Source organism: Salmo salar, chromosome ssa15 (genome assembly GCF_905237065.1).
Source record: "Salmo salar chromosome ssa15, Ssal_v3.1, whole genome shotgun sequence".
NCBI lineage: Eukaryota > Metazoa > Chordata > Actinopteri > Salmoniformes > Salmonidae > Salmo > Salmo salar.
In genome coordinates, this window is record NC_059456.1 from 36260188 (window position 1) to 36285469 (window position 25282).

At 41.6% G+C, this 25282-nt stretch overlaps 1 protein-coding gene across 19 annotated transcripts in view; it reads right to left on the reverse strand.

The window, feature by feature from the left end:
• Positions 1 to 25282, reverse strand: part of LOC106571353 (receptor-type tyrosine-protein phosphatase kappa) — a 176287-nt gene that overhangs the window by 124229 nt on the left and 26776 nt on the right. For all 19 annotated transcript variants that reach the window (XM_014144327.2, XM_014144326.2, XM_014144331.2 and 16 more), the window contains one exon: positions 1438 to 1560. In XM_014144327.2, coding sequence (XP_013999802.1) covers positions 1438 to 1560 — 123 coding nt within the window. The remainder of the gene's footprint in view (positions 1 to 1437; positions 1561 to 25282) is intronic.

The window sequence follows — 25282 nt, forward strand, 5'->3', positions numbered from 1 at the left end:
CTTTATTTAACCAGGTAGGCAAGTTGATAACAAGTTCTCATTTACAATTGCAACCTGGCCAAGATAAAGCAAAGCAGTTCGACACATACAACATCACAGAGTTACACATGGAGTAAAACAAACATACAGTCAATAATACAGTAGACTAATAAGTCTATATACAATGTGAGCAAATGAGGTGAGAAGGGAGGTAAAGGCAAAAAAGGCCATGGTGGCAAAGTAAATACAATATAGCAAGTAAAACACTCGAATGGTAGATTTGTAGTGGAAGAAAGTGCAAAGTAGAAATATAAAAAAATGGGGTGCAAAGGAGCAAAATAAATAAATAAATAAATAAATAAATAAAATACAGTAGGGGAAGAGGTAGTTGTTTGGGCTAAATTATAGATGGGCTATGTACAGGTGCAGTGAGCTGCTCTGACAGCTGGTGCTTAAAGCTAGTGAGGGAGATAAGCGTTTCCAGTTTCAGAGATTTTTGTAGTTCGTTCCAGTCATTGGCAGCAGAGAACTGTAAGGAGAGACGGCCAAAGGATGAATTGGCTTTGGGGGTGACCAGAGAGATATACCTGCTGGAGTGCGTGCTACAGGTGGGTGCTGCTATGGTGACCAGTGAGCTGAGATAAGGGGGGACTTTACCTAGAAGGGTCTTGTAGATGACCTGGAGCCAGTGGGTTTGGCGACGAGTATGAAGCGAGGGCCAGCCAACGAGAGCGTACAGGTGGAACATTGTAGTGGGACACAACCTGGTTCAGACAATCTGCTGATTACCTTTTCTGTTCCCTGGCATGATTAATTACCTTCGATCTTATTAATTGGGAAATTTTGCTGAAAGTGAAATGCTTTAATTTCCTATGCACATCATTCCTGTCTGAATGCAAGTGATTACGCTGTGGAGAGGTGAATAGGCAAGGTCGCAGGGCCCATGCTCTCCACGTACTCACAATGCCGCCTTCCCTGATCTTATTTAAAAGCCTTCATTATTCCGTGTATGACAGTATTCAAACCTAAATAGACATTTTGCTGCTGAGCACAAAGCTTTTTTTCTCTACCCGGGAAATTAAAAAAACTTTTTCATTACAATTGTGAAAGGTTGGAATTAAGACTGCATTGTGAGAAGTAACAAAGACAGAAGACCCTGAGATTAATTTCCTTCTATCTATTCATAGTTTCACATTCATTCCTTCTCTCTGCGTTTCCCTCATTAGCTACACTTACTCTGGTCAGTTTACACATTAGCCAAACATTCTACTTCCCTTGTTGGAAGCACTAAATAGATGGCCCTGCACATTTAGCTGCAAATATGAGTCTAAAAAAACCTCTGTTGGTTTTTCTACAGAGCAGGTGTTGAGAACCTGGTGTGGTGGCCTTGGTTGTGTTTGCCTAATGAACAAACAATATTCATTAGGTTTGTGGACATGGTGGCAGAGTTAGTCTCACCTTGAGGCAGTTCAGATGACAAGTATGGCACTTCCTGTGCGCTGACATGGGTCCAGTCAAAGTCGTCGTAGGGATCCTGCTGGTAGTCACACTGGGCTGGGCCATCGTCAAATGTACAGCCACCTGGAAGGACGAAAAAAAAAAGAGTTCATTTACTTGGTTAACCCCATATTGACGATTAATAACATTGTTTATTTTATTCATTTACAACAGCTGAGCCGAGTGGTACCTCTGAGCAGTGGTAGAAAAGGTACTCAATTGTCATACTTGAGTATAAGTAAAGATACTTTAACAGAAAATGTCTCAAGTAAAAGTGAATGTCACCCAGTAAAATAGTAGAGTAAGTCTAAAAGTATTTGATTTTAAATATACTTAACTATTAAAAGTACATGTAATTTATAAAATATACTTAAGTATCAAAAGTACAAATAATTTCAATTATTATTATAATTTTTTTACCCATAGCCAGGGGCAGACTCCAACACTCAGACATAATTTACAAAACAAATAATTTTTGTTTAGTGAGTCCGCCAGATCAGAGGCAGTAGGGATGACCAGGGATGTTCTCTTTATAAGTGCGTGAATTTGACCTTTTTCCTGTCTTGCTAAGCATTCAAAATGTAACGAGTACTTCAGGGAAAATGTATGGAGTAAAAAGTACATTATTCTCTTTAGGAACGTAGGAAAGTAAAAGTTGTCAAAAATATAAATAGTAAAGTATAGATACCCCAAAACACAACTTAAGTAGTACTTTTTAAAATATTTTAACTTAAGTACTTTACAACACTGCCTCAGTACCAGGCAGTATAGGCCTTCTATCCCCCTTCCTACCCAGATTGAGTCTCCTCTGTTGGGCAATTCAGCATGTGCTAAGATCTGACAAGTGAGTAAGCATGAGGAGGCCAGGCCGCCAGACAGCTCTGTCACACAGCTCTCTCCTTTTTGAGTTTCAGGCATAACTCGGAGCCAGTCATCTGTGAGATGGTATGCAACAACAAAGGCCCTCCTGCAGGCCGACATGTCAGAGGCCCTGAGCCGAGCAGAGTGGAGAGGAGAGACAGGCCTCTAATGACTTTGACATGGGTGCCTGATACATGTAGCCAATTCCACCTGAGGTCACTGGTGGCTTATGGGAAGAGATACTCATTCCAAGTTCTCTAGATGAATCATAGCTTGTTGCCGGAGAAGAGAGAGAGGATTGTGTTCGGCGTTATTCTTCCTCGGAGTGTTCTAGCAAGCTATGAAACTGAACTGCCAGGTCTGTATTTAATGGTAAAAGTTGAACATGGGTAAGTGTAGGTTAAAATCCCAATGACGGGAAAGGTGCATATCAATGACCCGTACCTCTCTGCTCATTACCAGGAGAGAGTTTTTCACAAATGGAAAAAGGTCACCCTATCTGGGTACAACCGCTGACCTTTCAAACCTCAGTGATGGCACACAGAAACATCACAATTTGCATTTTAATTCCAGGACAAAAACAGATGCTAATTAACACTGGCTAACAGAAGGTTATAGCTAAAATAAAATGATGTTCTAATTCCCACAGGAGGATGCACTGCACTGTGTTTACTAAGATATCAGAACCTCAAATGAGGTTCTCATTTGAAACTCCAGTCAACTATACAGAGGAAACATCAAACGGACACTCAGAATTGAAGTTAACATTGACTCATCTTTCCAAGGGTTAATTAAAGTGGGGTGGAATAAACCCAAGAGATCAACTAGGCTACATCTTAGCAATGAGAACAAATCAAAGCTAGAGTCACTTCCAGACAGGGCGTCCCTGGACATCATATCCCGAGTAATACAGGAATTTACTATTGACAAAGAGGAAAATCACATCACAGAATTAATAACTTTATAATTTATCTGCAGATGATCGATATCTGGAGCTCAAAAATAATTTGTAACAGTATGCAAATCAAATGAATGGCTCTTTCAGATATGCGATTCGGTTCCCAACTTTCACCAAAAAGATCCATTCAAATAGAGGCGTACGTTCTCAAAGACCCATTCCCACTGCTGCGCAGCTGCTCCTAAACCATGCTTGAAACTCCGGTTGTAACTGAATTTGTAAAACGATGATACTCATGCAATTGGCCGCAATGGAAAACAGGGACCCGACCCTTTTTTAACAAAGGCCCAAACTTCTTTTAAAATACATTTTCCAAAACTGCTTTCAAAAGTGTTTTCCCGCGATTGCATTAAGAATTGTTCTGCATTGACTGCTTGTCAGAATACATGTTTCCCTCCCTATCATAACTTGAATGTGCCTTGAAATGAATATTTCTCTCACATAGAACACACAACAAGTCGACTAGGTAAATAGGTCAACTATTCTACTATGGGGTTGTCTGATTTTGTTTTAATAACATTATATGCTAAAAATAGTAGCACTGGAAAATTACATCCTGAGTGATGGAGTAAAGGCTTTGAATTACTTAACAGCAGCTACAGTAGGTTACACACCGCTGTCTGAATTGAGCGCCGCGGCGCATTATAGGCTATTTAATTCCTTTCATCTGTACATCGGCCTGTCAGCAACAATCATGCACGTCAGTTCAGTGCACAAGGCGTAACGGATTAAATAAAATATTTGGGAATATTTACTGAACAAAAATATAAAACGCAACACGTAAAGTGTTGGTCCCAGGTTTCATGAGCTGAAATAAAAGATCCCAGAAATGTTCCATATGCACAAATAGCTTATTGCTCTAAAATGTTGTGCACCAATTGTTTGCATCCCTGTTAGTGAGCATTTCATTATTTGTCAAGATAATCCATCCACCTGACAGGTGTGGTATATCAAGAATCATGATCATTACACAGGTGAACCTTGTGCTGGGGACAATAAAAGGCCACTCTAAAATGTGGAATTTTGTCACACAACACAATGCCACTGATGTCTCAAGTTGAGGGAGCATGCAATTGGCATGAATCTACTTTATGAGAGTACTATACGTTATAGTGAGTTTGAATAATCCATGAAGAGGAGAGGGTCTGTTGGCTGTATAGCACTAAGGGACTAATGTGTGTGAAAGTGTCTGCCCACACACATAGGCAGCAGAGCCACCCTCCAGCCCACGTCTTAGCAAACACCTTCTCCTCTCTCTCAGTGTTCTGCCAGTGAAACCAGTGTGCCACCCCACCACACAATCTGCAAGCACACCACACACACAGCCATCTGACAGTCTCTGGCACCTGAGCACTGTGCATCTCTGGCCAGGCTATTCTGGTAGACTTGCAAGCATTTATAATCTATGTCTAGAGTAGTGTTCTGGTCTTCTGTTTAATTTAGTGACACTAAACTAAAAACTTTAGGATATCAATATAAACCCTCCATGTGTTGACAAAACAGAGTTTGGACCATTGATTAACAAAGCCCAGGTAGACGCTAGTCATCATTGAGGGTAAAATATATATATATTTTTTAAGCCTCAATGACAGTCACCTGCCGCTCGCTCTGCATTCCTTACAAGCTGACTACACCGCTCGCATCGCGTACGCAAGCGTGGCAAAATAAATGTAGAAATCTATATTATTCAATATTGCACCCACACTGCTCGCGCACGTCAACGAGCGTCTGCGTTGCCAAGGGCTAAAATACAAGTCAGTTCTATTTGTGACGCAGATCGCGCTGCAAGTCCTGCCTCTCCCATCTCCTCCTTGGTTTACAGAAGCAGGTACCCATGTGCTATCTCCTCATTGGTTATACGTACGTGGGTGACTGAAAGACGAACAAGGTCAGTGACGGTAATGCACCTAATTTATGAAAGTTGCCAATCGCAATATAAAGTCAAGAGAAGAAAATGCCTAGAAGGAGGACAGATGTCTAGAAACGTTTCAGTTGACCGTTTTATGTGTGGATTAATTGTCGGAGTAGAGGACCTTGTGCATTTCAGGTAAAATAACAACTCAATGTTTATATCCCAGGAGTAAAAATTAGCTAGCAATAGCTAGCTAGCTAAATAGGAAAAATTAGCTAGCAAGTGCAAGCTAGCTAAATTGGCATAAATGTATGCTTTTCGACCTGTCCCTAAATTAATGTAATTGGTTCAGAGTTGGTTTTGATATTTTAACCTGCGTGTCATGATCACGTTTGGTGTGGGGGGGACAAAATAAATGTATGCACGATAGCGCACGCCAGTTTGGGTTCCGTGTTATGCAAACATACATCACAGGTCAGTGGTGTTATAATTGTATCACATCACAGGACAGCAGTGTTATAATTGCATCAAATCCCAGGACAGCGGTGTTATAACTGCATCAAATCCCAGGACAGTGGTGTTATAATTGCATCACATCACAGGTCAGTGGTGTTATAATTACATTAATAGCTGGAGAACAACTAGCTGCTATGAAATGAGTTGTAAATCCCCTCTGTCTTCTGCAAGGACAGCAACGAGATGATTTGCATACTAATCTGAGGACTGAAATTTGGAAGTCTGCTAATGAAATAATAGTATGCGCTTCATTTACATAATAAAATAATTATTGTGGCTGATAAACCTCAAGAGCGAACAATGTTGATAAAAGGGGGTTAACAGCTCTATCACAACGCATACATAAAATATACTGTAGCCGCTTGACACCGTTTGCGTGAGGGATATAGGGACAAACTGCTGGCAGTTATTGGGCAATGTAATACAAGCCTCATTCTTGGGAATAAATATTTATGACCATTAAAGGGACTAAGTTAATGCAGGGTTCAGCCAAACATTCAGTAAAACATTCAACTCACTGAGAACGTTAAGAGTCTAAATACGGCAACAGCAACCTTGGCCCGAATACGTTGATAACAGTTAATGTCTTGCATTTGCACTGTAGACAACCTGGGTAAATTATTTCTCTTTATCATAGGGACGAGACCCAATGCTCTCCCACTCAGACATGCGTTTCAATGCTTTTGGAGATACACGACAATTGATCTGCATTATAGCTCTGAGAAGTAAATAAGTGGCATAGCATCTTCTCCACAAGCAAGTGCACTTTAAATATTACATATGCAACCTTTGTAGAGCTCCAAGGTATGCCCATGTATGCTATTAAATTACTTTCATAACTGTCTAGACCAGAGAGAGAGACAGCAGGAAAAGACACGCTAATAATCGTTGCGTTGTTGTGGTCAGGGATTATTCAACCATGGCTATAGAACACAATAACTGTACGAAGATAGAAAAACTACAATTAATTTAATTCAAATCATTGTGCTCAAAGCGCAGAAACCAATATGTTTAGGCAAAATCTAGACATTCATATATCCTACTAAAAACATTACAAAATCAATTTTTAATAAAGCCAACTAACAGTGTAGAAAACACAGAGGAAAAAATTATCTGTTGAACTACACTGAACAAAAATATAAACAATATGAATCTGTTGGTCACAGATATGTTTTTAAAACAAAAAGGTACGGGCGTGGATCAGAAAACCAGTCAGTATCTGATTTTACCTCCATTTGCCTCATGCAGCGCAACACATCTCCTTCACATACAGTTGATCAGGCTGTTGATTGTGGCCTGTGGAATGTTGTCCCACTCTTCAATGGCTGTGCGAAGTTGCTGGATATTGGCAGGAAGTGGAACACACTGTTGTACACGTTGATCCAGAGCATCCCAAACATGCTCAATGGGTGACATGTCTGGTGCTTCCAGGAATTGTGTACAGATCCTCTCGACATGGGGCCGTGCATTATCATGCTGAAACATGAGGTGATGGTGGCAGATGAATGGCACGACAATGGGCCTCAGGATCTCATCACGGTATCTCTGTGCATTCAAATTGCCATCAATAAAATGCAATTGTGTTTGTTGTCCTTAGCTTATTCCTGCCCATACCATAACCCCTCCGCCACCATGGGGCACTCTGTTCACAATGTTGACATCAGCAAATTGCTTGCCCACACGACACCATACACGCGGTCTACCATCTACCCGGTTCAGTTGAAACCGGTATTAATCCACGAAGAGCACACTTCTTCAGCATGTTAGTGACCATTGAAGGTGAGCACTTGCCCACTGAAGTCGGTTACGACGCCGAACTGCAGTCAGGTCAAGACCCTGGTGAGGATGACGAGCACCCAGATGAGTCTCATTTAACGGTTTCTCACAGTTTGTGCAGAAATTCTTTGGTTGTGCAAACCCACAGTTTCATCAGCTGTCTGGGTGGTTGGTCTCAGACGATCCCGCAGATGAAGCCAGATGTGGAGGTCCTGGGCTGACATGGTTACACGTGGTCTGCGGTTGTGAGACTGGTGGGACATACTGCCAAATTCTCTAAAACGAAGTTGGAGGCATCTTATGGTAGAGAAATTAACATTACATTCTCTGGAAACAGCTTTGGTGGACATTCCTGCAGTCACCATGCCAATTGCACGGTCCCTCAAACCTTGAGACATCTGTGGCATGTTATCCCCAGCACAAGGTGTACCTATCTAATGATCATGCTATTTAATCAGATTCTTGATATGTCACACCGGTCAGGTGAATGGATTATCTTGTCAAAGGAAAATTACTCACTAACCGGGATGTAAACAAATTTGTGCACAACATTTGAGAGAAATAAGCTTTAAGTGCAGGTCAGTATTATTGACAAATAATAAAATGCTCACTAACAGGGATGTAAAAAATTGGTACACAACATTTTAGAGGGAATAAGCTTTTTGTGCATGTGGAACATTTCTGGGATCTTGTATTTCAGCTCATGAAACATGGGACCAACACTTTACATGTTGCCTTTATATTTTTGTTCAGTGAAAACATGGATTTTTATCTAATCTAGATCGGTGAAAACAAATCAGCTCTGAAATGTTCTACTGAATAATTGTCACAATGAGATTTAACTGAGGGTTAGTCATGGTAGAATATTTTGTCAGATCCAACTACATCAAAGCCCTTTTAAATCACATTGAGCATATTAAATATGGACACTGAAAAATATACTAATGTGACTGTATCACAAATTGGGGTCAATATGCTGTCAACTGGACAATTGCAACATTCCAAAACAATTTTGACCTCAAACTTCAATGCTGTTTTCAACAAAACATAAATGACTACTGTGCCATGAAAACAGTGAAAAGGTTTAGTCAACCTAGAAAAAAGTTGTAAACTGGACACAAATCAAACAGCTTCATTTAAAACACTCTCCAAAGCCCACTGTGACATTGAAAACACCAAAAGGACAGTATTTATTTTATCAAATCCTGATGTATGACCTTGCTTTACATGACAAAAGGGGAAATGGCTTAAAACTTGATACAAAGTGACATTTTTCTGCCTCTACAAACATTACAGGCCCACTTACTTTATATTCTCTATCTGACCATCGCACTTCAGTGCACTGCGAGTGCAGAGTTGCCATCAAAAGGATGGCCCAGATAAAGGCAGGGGGAGCAGAGGGCACCTCAACTCACTTTTGTTAAACAAGAGTGTGACATTGGCAGGAATTCAATTACGCGGGCCCCAAGATGAGGGAGGAATTCTACGCCACTGCCCTGCAAAGCCCAATTCAAACCCATGAATGAAACATGAGTTTGTCAAAATATTTTTGTTCCAGTTTCCTTTTTGGCTTTTTCCTCCTCTGTGGCCCTGTGATGATGCATTAGCCACGATGCTTCACCCTCTGTTTCAGCTGAATCAAGTGATTTCATTCACTGTAAACATGGCGCCTGTTTGAATCCCAACTAATGACCACCCCTACGATTCATCCCGCGTTCTGACACGCATAGCTTTGCACTTTTTCCCTGTTCAAAATGTCATGAATTGAATACAAATCTGCTTTTACTTATTCTGCTGGCAGAGGACGTGGACAAAAACAACCATGGCGTATGGCTTCTCCCGGTTAATGAGGCGAAGCGCTGGCCCGGGCCTGTTCAGATGCCACAACATCACTGTGGACGATGAGTGGGATATGGCCTGGGCCTTCTGGGCCACCATTGAGTCAAACTCAGTTCTACCTAAGGTTGTCACTAGTTACTACAAAATTGGCTATATCGTATGTATGAAATGTATGAAAACAAACATTTGGTCTAAATTTAAGGTTAGGCATAAGGTAAGGTTTAAAATCAGATTTTAAGAAGAGAAATAGGCAGGGTTTATGACTTTGTGGCAACTACTGACGACCCAGTTCTACCTGACAGAGCCAGGACCGCTGAGGGCTCACAGCTGTAGTTAACTCAGAAACCCCACAGTGGCCACTCTGCAGGGAGGCAATACAAACAGCCATGAAACCAACCTCTTCCGAAACTCTCCTACTGAGGATGGCTGGAGTCACTGATAGGTTCCAAAAGAAGTGCTAGGTCACTCCCCTGAGTGGTGTGATGGCAGAAAAAGTCGCAAATCACAGGACTTGGAAATTGAAAATAGGAGAGAGGGGGAGAGAGGGAGGGAGAGGGGGAGAAAGGGAGAGAAGCTCCCTGACTCAATTATTGTGATTTAAAAGAAAACTGATTCTCTCAGGGGTTAGAAATGTGAATATATTCACAGCGGGCATTGGGGGGGGGGAACAGCTCACTTCCTCAGGACCCCTAAGCCAACTGACACAGAGAAGAACACTGTAGCAGTACAATAAGCATCTGTAACTGGAGACCAACAGGCCCTCTGGAAGGATCTGGGTTTATGAGGGCTTTACACAAAATTATCTGTTGGACTTAGACATTGGATCCATTTCTAATAGCCTATGTGCGTGTTAGTCTTCCAGTTAAACATGATGTGTTTCTTGTAGGAGACATTTTAAAACTAAGCCAGATATGACACAATATACAGTAAGTGTGGGGTTGCGGTTATCCTCTCTCCTAAAGTATAACCTTGTGATACAATACAAGATTCTACTGGTGAAAGCCCACACACACAAAAAAAGGGATCTTATCAGGTACCATTTCTACATCTTTTAGATATGATGGCAACAACTCAAGACTACTTGACGAAGAGACGATAATAGCCAAATCAGTCACCTCACATCTTTTAAAACAAAGCCACCGTCTCCCCAGTCCTTTTTTATCCCTTCAGGTGCTTTATGTACGTTGCTGTAAAATGTATTTTCCTTCGGTTAACCTGTCCCTCTCCAACACCTCTACCCCTATTATGCAGCCTGTTACAAATAACAAAGGAAAGTGAAACAGCAGCAGCATATAATAGAGAAAGTGTGGGCTGCACTGTTCTCGTGTTCTTGGACACACATTGTGTGAATCCCTCTCTGCTCCTAGTTCAAATGCTCTGTAGTGACTTCCAACAAGCTTATCTAACAGATAGGGCTGCACAGTTTCTTTTTTCATGGGGAGACAATAAAGACAGAATTTTCGAGAAGCGCTAAATGCCAAGATTTGAATGTTAATAAAGATCTATGATATGGAGACAAGAACTTTTCCATAACCATTTGTCTGATGGCATAACCCCAGCACGTCTCCAGCCTTGTCTTGCTCTTTGCAGCGGCTGGCTGACGCCTCAGTGCAAACAAATCCAAAACGCTCACTTGGAAATGCTAAAAGGGGCAAGTAGGGTCACTCACATTGTGTATAAGACATTTACCTTAATTTCAGAGGTGTTTACATTAGAGAAAAAGCTTTCTGGGAAAAGGGAGCAAAATGATAGACCGTGATTTGGACTGGGATTGGCTATGATCTACCTTCACACAGCATCGCAAAGCTTTCAGAAGATGAGTGTTTTCTTTACCAGGCCATTGTAACAGACACTGTGTTTGAAATAGATCAGATGGATGGGGGAAATTGCAAACAATCTAGTGTGGTCCAAATGTGCTGAGTTAAACAGCCCTCCACTGTTGTGAGGCGCACAATTGTAATCCATGCCCTGCCTGGCAGACTGTTAGCCATAATACTGGGTTGGGATATTAGCATGAACACCTAGCTACACAACAACCACAGTGAAAAATGTCATGGCTTCCTGTGATGGGTATTAGGTTTAAATGCCACAATAAAAAATAGGCAAGAGGGTGAAATTAGCGTGGCTGTTTGGAGGTCATTCCATGTGGAGTGAAGAGCGTTTTAACCTCTGACCAACCCTGTTGACTCCTCAAGCTATTGTCAAGTAGATAATTACTGTGCGTGCCACTGCAAGCACCATGTTTGAATACAGTGTGGTATTTTTCAATCATATTGACTAATTTAGAGAGGACTCAAATGGCTGCTGTTGATTTTTGGTATTTTGGTTTCCGTGCTTTTACATGTTTGAAGAGCCACTTAAATGAATATTGTTGCTTCTCATTCAGGTTAAACAAAAAGTTAACGGATTCATAAGTCCAATTAGTGCTGGGATTTCAGATATCCTCAAGCAACCTTGAGGCTTCTAGCCAAGAGTGACTATACAACCCTGATATTGAAATTTGAGGTAGCATTTAAACATGAAAAATGTGAAACTTTCTTGGAATGAAAGTATGCAGAACAGCAAACATTTAAAATTGCCTACACCATCTGAGACAAGAATTCATAATAAGGTGTTTGTTTATTTTGGAACTAAAAGTAGGGGGACTTAGCAGATCTTAGAGGGTTTAGGAAACTTTGCGGGACAGGTCAAAATGTCTAGGGATGTGAAGTCAAATAGTATATTTTTCAGCCCGAGGTTAGGCTTAATGGATATTTTATAGGTGGTTGAACTGTCAGTGATTATTGGTGGTGGAACCGCATACCCCTGGTAACAGCACTTTAAGTTGTAACAGTGTTAGACTTTAGGACAGACAGCTTCCACTTTTTAACATCAAAATACTACATTTGTTTTGATGTTTAAATATTTTGTTGGAACAAATACTCGGTTTTAAGCTCTCCAAACAAATGACAAAGGTAATTGCTACCGAGTCAAAACTCGGCACAGCACGAACAGGTCAAAACTCGCTTGGCATCACTGCCATTTTACAAAATGGAGACCCAAAATAAATGCAGCGATTAAACAGTGATGTGAGAGAAAAGGTTTGTATTGTCCCATCCAGGGCCAGGACAGACGTTTCTGGTCAGGCAGCAGTTTTACAGCCTCGTCTGCAGGAGGTGATAAGCCTTTAAAAATGTCCAGAGCTCGGCAGGGGGCCTAGACATTCACACCCCGGACCACACTGCCAAAGCCCCTTCACCACAAGCCTCCATTCTGAAATAGCACACCCATTCTAAACATGAGCAGGCAAGGCTTAATGGTACATTCCGTCAACATAAGCACGCCCTAGGGTTCACCTGTTTAGATAAAGGTTAGGTCGGGATAGAGGGAACAGAAAGAGAGGAGGACAGTGGGAGGAGAGAAATTCAATCCAAGCGCAGCAGAAAATACGTGCCTGAATCAATGCACAGCAAAACGCTCGCATTGCAGGCTAATAGAGCGGCTGAGGTGACATAATGCAGACCCCCCTGACTGCAGCTCACGAGTGCTCTTTCCTCTGGCACAGCATTTCTGTTGTTGATCTGCTGCTGTTGTGGCTTTTATTCAGGTTGGGGACATGACTTGACAACGCCACAAAGAACCCCCTGTAACAGCAAACTTGATAGTGAAGCCTGCCTTTCATGCTGCTGAGAGCCAAGCCAAGCCTCCCGTTAACCATTTCCAGCGCACACACACATAGAGACAGTGGGTAGAGCTGCTGGCTGGCTCCACTTTAGAGAGGAGCGCTCCATCGCTGCAGTGAAGTACAGTACCTTCAGAAAGTATTCATACCCCTTGACTTACTCCACATTGTTGTTACAGTCTGAATTCACAATAGATTGAATAAATTAAAAATCTCACCCATCTACAGACACCCCATAATGACAAAGTGAAAACAGGTTTCTAGAAATGTTTGCAAATTTATTGAAAATTAAATACATAAATATCTCATTTACATAAGTCTTCTCACCCCTTTGCTATAATACTCCAAATTGAGCTCAGATGCATCCAATTTCCTTTAATCATTCTACAACTTGATTGGAGTCCACCTGTGGCCAAGTCAATTGTTTGGACATGATTTAAAAAGAAACACACCTGTCTATACAAGGTCCCACAGTTGACAGTGCATGTGAGAGCAGAAACTATACCATGAAGTCCAAGGAACTGTTCGTAAATCTCCGAGATGAGTAATGAGGCATATATCTGGGGAAGGGTATAAAACTATTTCTCAAGTGTCGAAAGTTGAAAGCACGGTGGTCTCCATCATTGGGAATTGGAAAGAATATGGAACTACCCAGACTCTGCCTGGCTGGCCGACCAAACGGGCAAGAAGGACCTTGGTCAGGGAAGTGACCAAGAACCCAATGACCACTCTAACAGTGCTACAGAGTTCATTGGCTGAGATGGGAGAACCTGCCAGAAGGACAACAGTCTCTATAGCACTTCACCAATCTGAGCTTTATGGGAGAGTGGCCAGACAGAGCCACAGCTGAGAGAAAGGCACATGACAGAATGCCTGGAGTTTGCAAAAAGGCACATGAAAGACAGATCATAAGGCAAAATATTCTGTGGTCTGATGAGATACATTTTTAGTATTTGGCCTGAATGCAAAGCGCTTTGTCTGGAGAAAACAGGGCACAGCTCATCCCTAACATGAAGCATGGTGGTGGCAGCATCATGCTATTTGGATGCTTTTCAGCAGCAGGGACTGGGAGACTGGTAAGGATAGAAGGAACAATGAATGGAGCCAAATACAGGCAAATTCTTGATTAGAACCTACTTCACAGTGCAAACGACCTTAGACTGTTGCGAAGATTTACGTCCAACAGGACAATGACCCCAAGCATACAGTCAAAGCAATTCTGGAATGGCTTCAGAACAAGAATGTGAAAGTCCTTGAGTGGCCCAGCCAAAGCCCAGACTTGAATCCCATTGAAATATAGCTGACTTGAAGACAGCTGTTCACCGGGCGCCATCCATCTAAATTAACAGAGCTTGAGAAAATCTGCAAGGAAGAATGGGAGAAAATCCCCAAATCTAGATGTGAAAAACTGATACAGACATACCCACGATGACTCAAACCTGTAATAACCACCAAAAGATGCTTCTACAAAGTATTGACTCAAGAGGTGTGACTACTTACAGTTGAAGTTGGAAGTTTACATACACTTAGGTTGGAGTCATTAAAGCTCGTTTTTCAACCACTCTACAAATGTCTTGTTAACAAACTATAGTTTGGCAAGTCGGTTAGGACATCTACTTTGTGCATGACAAGTAATATTTCCAACAATTGTTTACAGACAGATTATTTCACTTATAATTCACTGTATCACAATTCCAGTGGGTCAGTAGTTCACATACACCAAGTTGACTGTGCCTTTAAATAGCTTCGAAAATTCCAGAAAAGGATGTCATGGCTTGAGAAGCTTCTGATAGGCTAATTGACATCATTTGAGTCAATTGGAGGTGTACCTGTGGATGTATTTCAAGGCCTACCTCCAAACTCAGTGCCTCTTTGCTTGACATCATGGGAAAATCAAAAGAAAATCAGCCAAGACCTCAGAAAACAAGTTGTAGACCTCCACAAGTCTGGTTCATCCTTGGGAGCAATTTCCAAAACACCTGAAGGTACCACATGAATCTGTACAAAAAAATATTACGCAAGTATAAACACCATGGGACCACGCAGCCGTCGTACAGCTCAGGAGGGAGACGCGTTCTGTCTCCTAGAGATGAACGTACTTTGGTACGAAAAGTGCAAATCAATCCCAGAACAACAGCAAAGGACCTTGTGAAGATGCTGGAGGAAACCGGTAGAAAATAATCTATATCCACAGTAAAACGGGTACTATATCGACAACCTGAAAGGCCTCTCAGCAGGGAAGAAGCCACTGCTCCAAAACCGCCCAAAAAAAGCCAGACTACGGTTTGCAACTGCACATGGGGACAAAGATCATACTTTTTGAAAATTGCCCTCTCGTCTGATGAAACAGAAATAGAACTGTTTGGCCATAATAACCATCATTATGTTTGTAGGAAAAAGGGGGAATCTTGCAAGCCGAAGAACACCATCCCAACCGTGAAGCACGGGGGTGGCAGCATCATGTTGTGGGGGTGCTTTGCTGCAGGAGGGACTGGTGCATTTCACAAAATAGATGGCATCATGAGGAGGGAAAATTATGTGGATATATTGATGCAACATCTCAAGACATCAGTCAGGAAGTTAAAGCTTGGTCGCAAATGGGTCTTCCAAATGGACAATGACCCCAAGCATACTTCCAAAGTTGTGGCAAAATGGCTTAAGGACAACAAAGTCAAGGTATTGGAGTGGCCATCACAAAGCCCTGACCTCAATCCTAAAGAACATTTGTGGGCAGAACTGAACAAGCGTGTGTGCGCAAGGTGGCCTACAAACCTGACTCAGTTACACCAGCTCTGTCAGGAGGAATGGGAGAAAAAAAAAATTCACCCAACTTATTGTGGGAAGCTTGTGGAAGGCTACACGAAACGTTATGCCCCAAGTTAAACAATGTAAAGGCTATGCTACCAAATACTAATTGCGTGTGTGTAAACTTCTGACCTACTAGGAATGTGATGAAAGAAATAAAAGCTGAAATAAATCATTTTCTCTACTATTATTCTGACATTTCACATCCTTCAAATAAAGTGGTGATCCTAACAGACCTAAGACAAGGAATTTTACTAGGATTAAATGTCAGGAATTGTGAAAAACTGTGTTTAAATGTATTTGGTTAACTTGTATGTAAACCTCTGACTTCAACTGTATGTAAATGACATATTCTGTATTTAATTTTCAATACATTTGCAAATATTTCTAAAAACATGTTTTCACTTTATGAGAAATTGTGTGTAGATACAGCGCATTCGTCAAGTATTTAGACCCCTTGACTTTTTCCACATTGTTACGATAGTCTTATTCAAAATATTCTCATCAATCTACACACAATACCCCATAATAATAATGATAAAGCTAAAACAGAAATGCCTTAAGTATTCAGACACTTTGCTATGAGACTCAAAGTTGAGCTCAGGTGCATCCTGTTTCCATTGATCATTCTTGAGATGTTTCTACAACTTGGAGTCCACCTTTGGTAAATTCAATTGATTGGACATGATTTGGAAAGGCACACACCTGTCTATATAAAAAGGTCCCAATTAGGGCTAGGGGGCAGTATTTGCACGGCTGGATAAAAAAAATGTACCCGATTTAATGTGGTTACTAATCCTACCCAGTAACTAGAATATGCATATACTTATTATATATGGATAGAAAACACTCTAAAGTTTCTAAAACTGTTTGAATGGTGTCTGTGAGTATAACAGAACTCATTTGGCAGGCAAAACCCTGAGACATTTTCTGACAGGAAGTGGATACCTGATGTGTTGTATTACCTTTAAACCTATCCCATTGAAAAACACAGGGGCTGAGGAATATTTTGGCACTTCCTATTGCTTCCACTAGATGTCACCAGCCTTTACAAAGTGTTTTGAGTCTTCTGGAGGGAGATCTGACCGAACAAGAGCCATGGAACGATGATGGCCCATTAGACACCTGGCGCGCGAGTTCATGTTGGGTACCCTCGTTCCAATACGTTATAAAAGAGTATGCATTCGTCCACCTTGAATATTATTCATGTTCTGGTTAAAAAAGGCCCTAATGATTTATGCTATACAACGTTTGACATGTTTGAACGAACGTAAATATATTTTTTCCCCTCGTTCATGACGAGAAGTCCGGCTGGCTTAGATCATGTGCTAACAAGACGGAGATTTTTGGACATAAATGATTAGCTTTTTTGAACAAAACTACATTCGTTATGGACCTGTGATACCTGGAAGTGACATCTGATGAAGAGAATCAAAGGTAATGGATTATTTACATAGTATTTTCGATTTTAGATCTCCCCAACATGACGTCTAGTCTGTATCGCAACACGTATTTTTCTGGGCGCAGTGCTCAGATTATTGCAAAGTGTGATTTCCCAGTAAGGTTATTTTTAAATCTGGCAAGTTGATTGCGTTCAAGAGATGTAAATCTATAATTCTTTAAATGACAATATAATATTTTACCAATGTTTTCTAATTTTAATTATTTAATTTGTGGTGTTGACTTGACTGCCGGTTATTGGAGGGAAACGATTTCCTCAACATCAATGCCATAGTAAAACGCTGTTTTTGGATATAAATATGAACTTGATAGAACTAAAAATGCATGCATTGTCTAACATAATGTCCTAGGAGTGTCATCTGATGGAGATTGTAAAAGGTTAGTGCATCATTTTAGCTGGTTTTATGGTTTTGGTGACCCTGTCTTTGAATTGACAAAACATTACACACAACTCTTGTAAATGTTCTGTCCTAACATACTCTAAATTTATGCTTTCGCCGTAAAACCTTTTTGAAATCGTAAAACGTGGTTAGATTAAGGAGATGTTTATCTTTCAAAGGGTGTAAAATAGTTGTATGTTTGAAAAATTTGAATTTTGACATTTATTTGGATTCAAATTTGCCGCTCTTGAAATGCACCTGCTGTTGATGGAGTGCACCACGGGGGGGACGCTAGCGTCCCACCTAGCCCATAGAGGTTAACAGTGCATCTCAGAGCAAAAACCAAGCCATGAGGTCAAAGGAATTGTCCATACTCTGATAGCCTCATGGAAAAGGTTGCACATCGATCTCTCTTTGTACAGCGGTTATCTTACAGACTCAGTACACGTGGCAAGGAAACTCATCGGAATGAATCTGACACCAGTAACTTCCTATTTCATCCTTTTAATTGCAGCCCAACACTACAGTAGCTCATCCTGTTTAGACTTGGCCCTTTAGCGGAGCACATGAGTACAAGTCAGAACATAATGTCCTGAGTCATGAGCATATTGGAGTGGCTGAACTCTAGTTTGAGTTTAGTAATATCAGGGGAGTGGAGGGATGGATTTGGTGCCAGGCCACCTTGTACCCATTAAGCTGAACAATATTTCAGGCTGGCTGAGGATTTTAGGGCTTATACTCCAGGATCCACCGGGCCAGGTTTTACACTATCTCCACCAAACAAACACTTGGCAGCACCACTGCCATAGCTGCTGAGCTAGGTCGATAACAGCCGAGCAGCCTGCTGGTGCTCCGTAGCATAGAGTCATTTATTCATTGATTGACAAGAGCAGTTACAGTGCACTCATTTGTGCTCCGAGGACAGGAAGTCCATTAAGGCAGCATCAGTTAAACAATGATCAGCAACCTCCGATATCACACAGTGTATAAAACAAGTAGACACACTGATGGAACAGACCACAGGCATGCTCTTTGGTACCGTTCAGAGACACACATACATATCCATGGCAATGACTGAGCCAGTTGTGCCAGTTGTAATTCCAGACTATTCAGAAAAATAAAAAATACAACATTTAATATATTAATATTTGAGATGGCAGGTTATGAATGCAAAGGAACATCATAAATAATAGTAGACCTTTACAGCAACCATTAACATGATCCAGTCAAATAAACCATTAATGGCCTCTTGGGTAGATTAAGTAATAAATAATATGGAGACAATACAGGTTGGGGAGGGGTGCTCACCTTCGGTTGTAAATGTGGTCAAACGTCACTTAGGGGCAGAAAAAAAAGAAAAATTCTGCTTTCAAAACGATCTGAGCCACCTGGCATTCCTGGTTAAATTAGGATTGGGAGTTTTAACGAACTTTATGGCTATCATTAAAGGGCTGAAAATAGTTTGCTTTACACTTAACATACATGAATCACCAGCAAGAGAAGAGGACACTAGAAAGTCAGCTCTCCCTCATCTATGACTGGCTGTGCACGGGAGTGGCTCAGGGAATTTGCAGGGGCATCTGGGGTCTATTGTGCAGTGACAACGTGAGACGAGGAAATGAGTCCAACCCGTCTGATTCATTCAGTGTGTGTGAGACATTCAGGTAAGCGGACGCAGCCTCGGGGCAGAGACACACAATACATCTCCATTTAGTCACCAGAGGCACTGCTGTTCTGTGATTACCCCCCCCAACCCGCCCCGCCTCATATGCCCATTTTCAAAGGGAAGAGTACTATTACAATGCTATTAAGAGTCCTCTTCAGCCCAAAGCCCCTTGAGAAGTTAGCTTCACCCCGGCTCTTTTTAAAGCTCTGTCCCTCCACACTATGATCATTTGTGGAGGCACCGAGGCATACACGTCCCTCCTCAATAACATCACCCTGACCTTGAGTCCAAGGCAATTAGCAGCTGATGAGCAATTTTAGACCACGGCGATTATGAGTAAAGGGTAGAAAATAATTTAGGATCATTACTATGAATTTTTTACATATTCTGTCAAATGTTCTATAGGCTTTCCGAGGCTACTGTTCTGGAAAGATGCATTTTGTTGGATGTTTGTTCACGCATCCATACATAAATACTATAGGCCGCAGCGAGAGGGATTCACTTTGTGGGGCCATTGGTGTAAAAAAATCCTCCATGCGGAGCCTCCTCTGCCTCCAATACCTTTCATGTATTTCCAGGCATGAAGCAATCCCATTGCACAGTTGCCTGAGGACAGCCACAGAGGCTTGACGGACAACCCAGATATAAGAGGAAACCACCCAAGGGCTAGACATTCAGTCCAAAAAGCTGTTTACACTTAGCCATTGTTGGAAAGGATTTACCCTCCTCCTGGCATTAAACACAGACACACTTTCAGTTCATATTGCCTCAAATGCAACCCACAGTGATATCGGATTGTGTTCTACTGTTCTTATACAGTATGTATTGAAACTAGCCGATGAACGGCCTTTGTTCATTTTTTCAAACAGTATGCTTTAGATTCCAGCTCGTGCTCCAGGAGAATTCTGCAAAGCTCTCCCTACAGGACACTGGCAATGACCAGGCGTAATGCAAAAAGAAAGCCAAAATAAATTCCTTCCATCTGTAGTGAAAATGAAAGCACAATATTCTTCAATCTTTTTTTTTTACCCCTTTTTTCTCCTCAATTTCATGGTATCCAATTGGTAGTAGTTACAGTCTTGTCTCGTCGTTGCAAATCCCGTACGGACTCGGGAGAGGCGAAGGTCGAGAGCCATGCGTCCTCCAAAACACAACCCAGCCAAGCCGCACTGCTTCTTGACACAATGCCCAGCCAACCCGGAAGCCAGCCGCACCAATGTGTCGAAGGGAACACCGTACAGCTGGCAACCGTGTCAGCGTGCACTGGACCCGGCCCGCCATAGGAGTCGCTAGTGCGCGATGAGACAAGGACATCCCTGCCAGCCAAACCCTCCCTAACCCGGACGACGCAGGGCCAATTGTGCGCCGCCCCATGGGCCTCCCGGTCGCGGCCGGCTGCGAAAGAACCTGGACTCGAACCCAGAATCTCTAGTGGCACAGCTAGCACTGCGATGCAGTGCCTTCGACCACTCGGGAGGCCTTCAATCATCTTTTTAATATCATTTGACTTCAAATACCCATACAGAGTCAGCACCAAAGAGTCATGTATGCGATATGAAATGATAGCAAGTCAAATGTCATCATCACAACTCCAATAAACACACTGCAATCTATATATCCAGCTCCTCCTTGATACTTCCAATCTACAGTATATAGCTCATCCTTGCTACTTCTAATCTATACACACTATATATTAGAGGTCAACCGATTAATCGGAATGGCCGATTAGTTAGGGCCGATTTCAAGTTTTCACAACAAATCGGAAATCGGTATTTTCGGACGACGATTTGGCCAATTATTTTGTATTTTTTAAAATTTTTTAGACCTTTATTTAACTAGGCAAGTCAGTTAAGAACACATTCTTATTTTCAATGACGGCCTAGGAACGGTGGGTTAACTGCCTTGTTCAGGGGCAGAGCGATAGAGTTTTACCTTGTCAGCTCGGGATTCAATCTTGCAACCTTACAGTTAACTAGTCCAACGCTCTAACCACCTGCTTTACATTGCACTCCGAGGAGCCTGCCTGTTACGCGAATGCAGTAAGAAGCCAAGGTAAGTTGCTAGCTAGCATTAAACTTATCTTATAAAAAAAAACAATAAATCAATCATAATCACTAATTAAACTAGTAATATCATCAACCATGTGTAGTTATCTAGCATATAATCGCTTAGGTACACGTTGCTCCAACCATAAACATCAATGCCTTTCTTAAAATCAATACACAAGTATATATTTTTAAACCTGCATATTTAGTTAATATTGCCTGCTAACATGAATTTATTTTAACTAGGGAAAATGTGTCACTTCTCTTGCAACAGAGTCAGGGTATATGCAGCAGTTTGGGCCGCCTGGCTTGTTGCGAAGTGTGAAGACTATTTCTTCCTAACCAAGAGAGCCAACTTCGCCTAACGGGGGATGATTTAACAGAAGCGCATTTGCGGAAAAAGCACAATAGTTGCACGACTGTACCTAACCATAAACATCAATGCCTTTCTTAAAATCAATACACAGAAGTATATATTTTTAAACCTGCATATTTAGCTAAAAGAAATCCAGGTTAGCAGGCAATATTAACCAGGTGAAATTGTGTCATTTCTCTTGCGTTTATTGCACGCAGAGTCAGGGTATATGCAACAGTTTGGGCCGCCTGGCTTGTTGCAAACTAATTTGCCAGAATTTTACGTAATTATGACATAACATTGAAGGTTGTGCAATGTAACAGGAATATTTAGACTTAGGGATGCCACCAGTTAGATAAAATACGGAACGGTTCCGTATTTCACTGAAAGGAAAAACGTTTTGTTTTCGAGATGATAGTTTCCGGATTCAACCATTTTAATGACCAAAGGCTCGTATTTCTGTGTGTTATTATGTTATAATTAAGTCTATGATTTGATAGAGCAGTCTGACTGAGCGGTGGTAGGCAGCAGCAGGCTCGTAAGCATTCATTCAAACAGCACTTTCGTGCGTTTTGCCAGCAGCTCTTCGCTGTGCTTCAAGCATTGCGCTGTTTATGACTTCAAGCCTATCAACTCCCAAGATTAGGCTGGTGTAACCCATGTGAAATGGCTAGCTAGTTAGTGGGGTGCGCGCTAATAGCGTTTCAAACGTCACTCACTCTGAGACTTGGAGTAGTTGTTCCCCTTGCTCTGCATGGGTAACGCTGCTTCGAGGGTGGCTGTTGTCGATGTGTTTCTGGTTTGAGCCCAGGTAGGAGCGAGGAGAGGGACGGAAGCTATACTGTTACACTGGCAATACTAAAGTGCCAATAAGAACATCCAATAGTCAAAGGTATATGAAATACAAATCGTATAGAGAGAAATAGTCCTATAATAACTACAACCTAAAACTTCTTACCTGGGAATATTGAAGACTCATGTTAAAAGGAACCACCAGCTTTCATATGTTCTCATGTTCTGAGCAAAGAACTTAAACGTTAGCTTTCTTACATGGCACATATTGCACTTTTACTTTCTTCTCCAACACTTTGTTTTTGCATTATTTAAACCAAATTGAACATGTTTCATTATTTATTTGAGGCTAAATTGATTTTATTGATGTATTATATTCAATTTAACATAAGTGTTCATTCAATATTGTTGTAATTGTCATTATTACAAATAAATAAAACATTTCGGCCAATTAATCGGCATCGGCCTTTTTTGGTCCTCCAATAAATCGGTGTTGAAAAATAAAAATCGGTCGACCTCTACTATATATACACAAAAGGCATGTGGACACCCCTTCAAAATAGTGGATTAGGCTATTTCAGCCACACCCATTGCTGACAGGTGTATAAAATAGAGCACACCGCCATGCAATCTCCATAGACAAACACTGACAGTAGAATGGCCTTACTGAAGCACTCAGTGACTTTCAACATGGCACCATCATAGGATGCCACCTTCCCAACAAGTCAGTTTGTCAAATTTCTGCCATGTTAGATCTGCCACGGTCAACTGTCAGTGCTGTTATTGTGAAGTGGAAACTGCTCAGCCGCAAAGTGGTAGGCCGCACAAGCTCACAGAACAGGACCGCCGAGTGCTGAAGCGCGTAAAAATTCTGTCTCCACTCACTACCGAGTTCCAATCTGCCTCTGGAAGCAATGTCAGCATAAGAACTGTTCGTCGGGAGCTTCATGAAATGGGTTTCCAAGGCCGAGCAGCCGCACACAAGCCTAAAATCACCATGCGCAATGCCAAGCGTCGGCTGGAGTGGTGTAAAGCTCACCACCATTGGATCTGGAGCAGTGGAAACGCATTCTCTGGAGTGATGAATCACACTTCACCATCTGGCAGTCCAACGGACGAATCTGGGTTTGGCGAATGCCAGGAGAAAGCTACCGGCCCGAATGCATAGTGCCAACTGTAAAGTTTGGTGGAGGAGGAATAATGGTCTGGGGCTGTTGTTTTTCATGGTTCAGGCCCCTTAGTTCCAGTGAAGGGAAATCTTATTGCTACAGCATACAATGACATTCTAGATTATTCTGTGCTCCCAACTTTGTGGCAACAGTTTGGGGAAGGCCCTTTCCTGTTTCAGCATGACAATTGTTTAACATTTTTAAATGTAACCTTTATCTAGGCAAGTCAGTTTTGAACAAATTCTTATTTACAATGACGGCCTATTGGGGAACAGTGGGTTAACTGCCTTGTTCAGGGGCAGAACAACAGATTTTTACCTTGTCATCTCGGGGAAATCGATCCAGCAACCTTTTGGTTACTGGCCCAACGCTCAAACCACTAGGCTACCTGCCGCCGCCGTGCACAAAGCAAGGTCCATACAGAAATGGTTTGTCGAGATCGGTGTGGAAGAACTTGACTGGCCTGCACAGAGCCCTGTCCTCAACCCCATCGAACACCTTTGGGATGAATTGGAACGCCGACTGCGAGTCAGGCCTAATCGCCCAACATAAGTGCCCGACCTCACTAACGCTTGTGGCTGAATGGAAATAAGTCCCCACAGCAATGTTCCAACATCTAGTGGAAAGCCCCATTCAAATTTTTCAAACATACAACTATTTTACACCCTTTGAAAGATAAACATCTCCTTAATCTAACCACGTTTTACGATTTCCTTGCTACTTCCAACAATAAAGCACAAAAAAATAATTTTTATTTAGGAGGTTGAGGAAGACACAAAGACCATGCCTTTTGGCAGCACAAACAGACATGTCAAGTTTCATTAGTTATATTAAATTGGACAACTAAAGAGAGCCCTGCTCCTCTATAAGAAAGACAAATCAACCTTCTGTGCGTCTCCTCAGTGAATAGTGGTGGCAAGCCTCTGGTCACATGACAACAAACAACGTCCGAATTGTCCATCCCTTGGATAATTGTCCAGTCCACAGAGGAGAAAATGTGTCCAGCCTCAGCCATGCATGATGCTTTTATCCTCTAGAGGAGGACTAGGAAGCAGAGAATTAAGGGCACCTATACACTTATTCTCCATACACAATTCAGTTGTTCAAAGTGTGCACTTGGTTAATTAATTGGCACTGTGTCAATTTCAGCGGGAACAAGCGCACTGTGGGATGTTGTCTGAGATAAAGAGACTTGTTCTGAATATGCCTCTCAGACAGAGAATGTTTATACACACCACCAGAGTACTGGTTAATATTCACTTGCATGGCGAAATGGACCTCTCAATATTATTGAGAACGGAAAAGCCTTCCGATTACTAATGGGCATTTTTATATAAGGTGAGGAAGCACATTGGGCTGAATAAAATATATTTCTTCATAAAAAGTGAAGCCCGATTTCATTATAGATCAAATGTATTCTACTCTCCTCTCACTGTAACCATAGAAATAGGCATTTTAAAATAAGGTCAGTGGAGTGTTTAACATTTACTGTACATGGCCTGATTCTCTGTGAAAAAACACTTAGAAATGTCATTAAATAACACAATTTGATCATTTACTGGAGGCATTTCCATCTAAAAGAAGTGATGGGCTGCGGACACAGGGAGAGAATATTTTTGTGATTTAACTGTTAGAACACAATGTATTCTGAATGAGGAAATAGCTTTAGG